A 6,428-nucleotide genomic window follows, 5' to 3' on the forward strand; every position below is an offset into this window, starting at 1 on the left:
ATACCCGGCTAGTTCAGACATCGGAGTTCCTACCGTCCGGTGGAATTTTGAATGTCAGAGTTTCCCTGAAGGGTAGAGTGAAGGTTTTCTAAAATGTTTTGATATGTTTTAAGTTTTTGAGTTGAAAAGGAAATGAGTTTTTAAGAGAAAAGGCTAAGGAAGATTTTCCCACTTTCGGCCCCCTAAAGTTAAAGTTCGGCTGCCGAAAGTACCCCACGTTCGGCCCCCTAAACTTAAGGTTCGGCCCCCTAAAGTGGTGAGGTGTTGCATGGAGCTTTGGCCACCCAACGTGAAGCGGTGGTGCACTTTTAAAGGTGCTTTTGGCCGACTAAGGAGGTGCTTAGGCTCTCCTTTGGTTCAGGAACTTGCTCATGCTTTCTCTCAATGATCTTCCATAGTTTTACATCAAATCTTTCAAAGAAAAGTAGGTTTTAAGTGAGTTAAAGGGAGTTTTGAGAAGTTGTGGAGTTTAGGAGCTTGTGAAGCTTGAATCTCCATCTCTTCAAGTTAGGAGTCACGCCAGCCTTTGTTCTTCAATAGGTAAGTGTGAATCCTTGGTTTTAATTATGTTTTAAATGAGTTTGATGAGGGGAAAGGGGAGTTGTGCATGTGTATGCATGAGTTGTGCATATTAGGGTGTATGGATCCTATGCTTTGTTTGTGGTTGTTGTGTGTTATTTGTTGGAGTTTTAATGTGTTTAAGACTCCTATATGCATGATTAAGTGTTTAGAGTATGTTTGGAGAGGTTGGATGCATGTTTGGAGGGTTGAAGTTCGGATGGCAGGCGTTCTTGTGCACGAAACTGAGTTCTGGATGAACCCAGGTTCGGCCCCCGAAAGTCCAAGTTAGGCCGCCGAACATGCCTGACTTTCGTCTCTGGAGGAAACATTCGGCCGCCGAAGGTGCTGCCGAAGGTGCCCTGTCCAGCTTTCCTTTGCTTGTTTTGCATGCATGTTTTGAGGTGTTTTAAGGGGTCTTAAGGGGAGATGTTTAGAGGTATGTTAGAGTATGTTGGTCCCTCACTTGAGTCCATCTGTGTAGGCACAGAACAGAGGAACCAGAGAGAGCAGCAGTGAGTGTTGCTTCAGAGTTTGCAGAGTTAGCCCAGGGTTAGCCAAGCATTGGCTAGAGGTGAGTAGAACTAAACTTAATCTTTTATTAAAGAAACATAATGCTTTAGCATAGTTCATGCATCATGAATGCTATGATATGTATTAGGGTGATTGCATTAGAATCACGAATGTGAAGCATTGCATATTATGTGATCAGAGATTAGGTGGACCCAGGCGACTCCAATAGCCTAAGCTTCGGCTCCTGTCATTGTGTCAGGTCAGTTGGGCAATTACTTGTTGGAATGCCCTGTGTAGCTCCTTTGGGGGGCCAGTGTTGACAGAGGGTATTTTTGGGGTCATGTCTACCTTAGTGGGGATTGGACCAAGGCGACTTCAATAGCCCGTCGAGGGAGTTTTGGGGTCATGTCTAATCCAAGATATATTGAGATGCTTGTGTTGTGATGCATTTTCATATATAGTGCGTATGAATGAACTGTTTTCAATGTTTCTACTCACTGGGCTTTAGAAGCTCATCCCTTTCCCTTAATCCCAGTTTTGCAGGTACAGGGTTAGCTGGGAAGTCAGAAGCATCAGAGTGTTGGCTTCAGTATGTTTGTGTATAGCATAGTGTGGACATGATGTATGTAAAAGGATATATGTAAAGTGATGTAATAGTTAGTCAGTTAAGGTATAAATGTATTAGAATGTGCTTTTGCCTATTGTCTATAGTATGTTTATCCCTTGTCTATGCATGTATCCTGTTTTCAGTTTAATGATGAGCAATGAGTCAAACCAGGCTTAATAACATGTTGTGTTTCGAAAACCCAGTGAATTATAACTGTGAGGGAAGACAGGGATTACTTCCTTTGACCCAAGACCAGTGCAATAGGAAAGACCAGGTTTGATTCCTGTGATCCACAGAGTAGACCACTAGAGAAGACCAGGTTTGATTCCTGTGACTCTATGGTAACCAAGTTAACTTATGATATGCTGACCCTTACAGAGTGGGTTCTATGCTGCAGAGCGCATAGGGTATGGAGGTTACTTGGTAAAGCATCACTGGTGTATTATAGATAGCCAGAGGGCTAGTTCAGATTAGTATATCTGAGCATTTGGTTCATATGGTTGGACCTATAGGACAGTGTTTTAAAGGTTAAGTCTGGTAGTTTTAAAGACAAGTTTTAAAAAGTAATAGTCCAGTCGGATCATGTATGGGATTTTAACAGGTACACAGAGTTCATAGCAGGCTTACTACGGGTCCCGGCGGCCTTAAGCCGATCTGGATCCTAGTGCCGAGCAGTTTGGGCCGTTACAAAGAGGGTACCGGTTTCCGGGCTGTTACAGTTGGTATCAGAGCAGAGGTTCCTCATTAGTACGATGTTTTACATCGGAAAGAGGTTGGTCTAGAGGTCATAGTAAGGCAAAACACAATAAGTAAAATCATGTCCACTAAGATAGGAAGTTGTTTTGCATGCTGATGTGGAATACTCATGCTTATTAATGTTATGCTATGTAATGCATGTATATATTGTAAATTCATGTGTTTTCATATGAACATGTGTGCTAATGTTTGTTTCTTGATGTGTTGTTATTCAGGAGAACTAGGATGAGTGGAGCTAGTTATTCTGTGGAATCAGACCCATCTGAAGGATCTTTTGAGGAAAACAGGGAAAGAATGGATGTAAGGAGAGAGATAGAATTAGATGTGCAAAGAAAGGATATAGGAGTGCAAGTGAATATGGACGAAGAGTCTGTAGATGATACCCAGAATAAGGATGCCAGGATCTCTAGTTCAGGAGAAGTTGACCCCTCTATTTTGAGTACAGCTGCTAAAAGGGGGAAAAAGAAAGTCAGAGGCCTTAAAGGGTCAAAGAAGAGGGAGTTTTGGAATAAGTTAAAGTCAGGGTTGGGTTCGAGTTCTAATAGGGATAGCTTTAGATGTGAGAGGTGTGGAAGGCTGCATAAGGGAGTTTGTCTTGCAGGGACAACAGCATGTTTTAGGTGTGGTCAGGAGGGACATGTAGTTCGTGAGTGTCGTACTGCACCTTGGATAGCTCAGTCTCAGCGGACATTTTTAAGTAGAGTTGTTCAACAGGAGGCAGCCACATCAGACCCAGTAGTGCCAGGTATGTTCATTTTGTTATGAATGTTCTGATGTGTTTTGAGGATTCTGATAGGATGTCTTTTGTTGTAATCGAAGTAAAAGATAAATAGATAGAATTTCAAAGAAGAGTTAAAGAGAGAGTTATTATGAGATGTTAGGATCTCAGGTTTTCATAAACCTAGGCATAGTGAGAATTGATTTCTCAAGAAGAATAAGAGTAAATAAGGCAGAAAATAGAACAAGAAGTAAAAAGAGTAACAGTAAGTATGAATAAGTAGAAGGATAAGATGGGTCAGAGTAAGAGGAAAAGAAAAGGAAGGTAAGTTCATAAAGAGACTAGAGTTAGTCTGGGATTAGATGGTGGTGAGGCTGAGGAAGAAGGGAGAGCCTTTTCTTCAGTAAATTCCCGAGGGAAGTTCCATTAGCTTTAGCTTGGATCTGCACCCTGACTCAGTAGGAGGCAAACACATCATACATGGTGACGTCAGATGCGTTCACTTGGAAGTGTTCAGATGTGTATGCTGTTTGTTTTGGACCCAGTGTTTCACTTTCCTTGTTGTTTATGAGCCATTGATAGAGTGGATTTGATGACTTCTGGGCTTAGAGTGTTTTTCTCAGGGTCAGTAGACCTGAATATGATCCATCTGATGCAGAGTCAGTCAGTTTAGTTCAGAGTTTATACAGAGTAGGCGATGCGATCCAGCTGACCTTATGGTTCTAGGGGTGACTGATGATGTCAACCTAGGGCGGATTGGCTAGCTACTCATAGTACTACCTGTGTCCGCAGAGACAAGGTAGGAGAGTTTAGAGCTCAGGATGGATCAATAGTTAGTCCTTAAAAAGGACAGAGTATAGAGGAATAGAGTACAGTATAGATGCCTAGAAGTTGATATCAGTCCCGCAGGCTCATCGTTATACAGGAAAAGTTGTCAGAGGGTTCTAACTCTTGTGAGCAAGTTTGTCAGGACAGGGAATCAGCCTCAGTACCCTTTACTAGAGAGAGAGTTCTAGATGTTTCCCAGATGATCTGTCAGGTTTACCATCTGTTAGAGAATTAGAGGTTGGAATGAGAATGATATCTGGCCGCAGAATCATTTCTTTCCTTCTACCCTACAGGATGGCACCTGCAGAGAAAGAGAGAGTTCAGAAGAGTCAGAAAAGTATAAGAGAGCTTAGTGGATAAAGGGTGTATCTGACTTAGTACCTCACCCTGGAAGATTCCAGTGTTGTTGTGGAAAACGAAGGATAGACTCTTGAGATTTTGTTATAACTGTTTACAGTTAACAGGGTCACTACTAAGCAATTACAGGTGTTCCTAGATAGGATTGATTGATCTACTAACTGTTCTAATCAAAGAAGATTGGATTACAGATTGGTATGATCAGAGTACAGATTGGAGCAATACCTGTTGAGAGTTAGAGATTAAGTCAGTTTAGTAAAGAAGAAGAAAGGCGGGCAAGGATCAGTATTACAAGGTTGGTAATACAGATTGGTAGAAAAGATTGATGATCTATTGGAACTGTTAGTGGAAACTGGTTGTGATTCCAGTGTGATTACGGATTGGTATCATTACAGATTTGTATCTGTTAAGAATTAAAAGTGAGAGTTTTCACAAAGAGATTAGTTTAGTTAAGAGAAAGAAAAGAAGAATAAGGATCAGAGTAGCGCAGCGAAAGCTGTGGAGTTCAGAAAAAGGTTATGAGTATAAACTCAGATCAGGAGAATAGAGGTATAGATTCTCTCTTTAGAGAGAAGTGATAGGCTTTACTTGCTTATCTGTTTGTTTTTAACATTCGAGGACGAATGTTTTGTAAGGGGGGAAGATTGTAATACCCGGCTAGTTCAGACATCGGAGTTCCTACCGTCCGGTGGAATTTTGAATGTCAGAGTTTCCCTGAAGGGTAGAGTGAAGGTTTTCTAAAATGTTTTGATATGTTTTAAGTTTTTGATTTGAAAAGGAAATGAGTTTTTAAGAGAAAAGGCTAAGGAAGATTTTCCCACTTTCGGCCCCCTAAAGTTAAAGTTCGGCTGCCGAAAGTACCCCACGTTCGGCCCCCTAAACTTAAGGTTCGGCCCCCTAAAGTGGTGAGGTGTTGCATGGAGCTTTGGCCACCCAACGTGAAGCGGTGGTGCACTTTTAAAGGTGCTTTTGGCCGACTAAGGAGGTGCTTAGGCTCTCCTTTGGTTCAGGAACTTGCTCATGCTTTCTCTCAATGATCTTCCATAGTTTTACATCAAATCTTTCAAAGAAAAGTAGGTTTTAAGTGAGTTAAAGGGAGTTTTGAGAAGTTGTGGAGTTTAGGAGCTTGTGAAGCTTGAATCTCCATCTCTTCAAGTTAGGAGTCACGCCAGCCTTTGTTCTTCAATAGGTAAGTGTGAATCCTTGGTTTTAATTATGTTTTAAATGAGTTTGATGAGGGGAAAGGGGAGTTGTGCATGTGTATGCATGAGTTGTGCATATTAGGGTGTATGGATCCTATGCTTTGTTTGTGGTTGTTGTGTGTTATTTGTTGGAGTTTTAATGTGTTTAAGACTCCTATATGCATGATTAAGTGTTTAGAGTATGTTTGGAGAGGTTGGATGCATGTTTGGAGGGTTGAAGTTCGGATGGCAGGCGTTCTTGTGCACGAAACTGAGTTCTGGATGAACCCAGGTTCGGCCCCCGAAAGTCCAAGTTAGGCCGCCGAACATGCCTGACTTTCGTCTCTGGAGGAAACATTCGGCCGCCGAAGGTGCTGCCGAAGGTGCCCTGTCCAGCTTTCCTTTGCTTGTTTTGCATGCATGTTTTGAGGTGTTTTAAGGGGTCTTAAGGGGAGATGTTTAGAGGTATGTTAGAGTATGTTGGTCCCTCACTTGAGTCCATCTGTGTAGGCACAGAACAGAGGAACCAGAGAGAGCAGCAGTGAGTGTTGCTTCAGAGTTTGCAGAGTTAGCCCAGGGTTAGCCAAGCATTGGCTAGAGGTGAGTAGAACTAAACTTAATCTTTTATTAAAGAAACATAATGCTTTAGCATAGTTCATGCATCATGAATGCTATGATATGTATTAGGGTGATTGCATTAGAATCACGAATGTGAAGCATTGCATATTATGTGATCAGAGATTAGGTGGACCCAGGCGACTCCAATAGCCTAAGCTTCGGCTCCTGTCATTGTGTCAGGTCAGTTGGGCAATTACTTGTTGGAATGCCCTGTGTAGCTCCTTTGGGGGGCCAGTGTTGACAGAGGGTATTTTTGGGGTCATGTCTACCTTAGTGGGGATTGGACCAAGGC

The 6,428-nt window shown here is 42.1% G+C and overlaps 1 protein-coding gene across 1 annotated transcript in view; it reads left to right on the forward strand.

Moving 5' to 3' along the window:
- The window catches only part of LOC122723041, an 8,397-nt gene extending 2,310 nt beyond the window's left edge, over positions 1–6,087 (forward strand). The window contains exons 2-3 of the mRNA XM_043953767.1: positions 2,650–3,179; positions 6,029–6,087. Of these exons, the coding sequence (XP_043809702.1) occupies positions 2,660–3,179; positions 6,029–6,063 (555 nt within the window). The 5' untranslated portion in view covers positions 2,650–2,659 and the 3' untranslated portion in view covers positions 6,064–6,087. The remainder of the gene's footprint in view (positions 1–2,649; positions 3,180–6,028) is intronic.
- The last annotated feature ends 341 nt before the right edge of the window (positions 6,088–6,428 follow it).

This window comes from Manihot esculenta, unplaced genomic scaffold (assembly GCF_001659605.2).
Source record: "Manihot esculenta cultivar AM560-2 unplaced genomic scaffold, M.esculenta_v8 Scaffold66, whole genome shotgun sequence".
Taxonomy (NCBI): domain Eukaryota; kingdom Viridiplantae; phylum Streptophyta; class Magnoliopsida; order Malpighiales; family Euphorbiaceae; genus Manihot; species Manihot esculenta.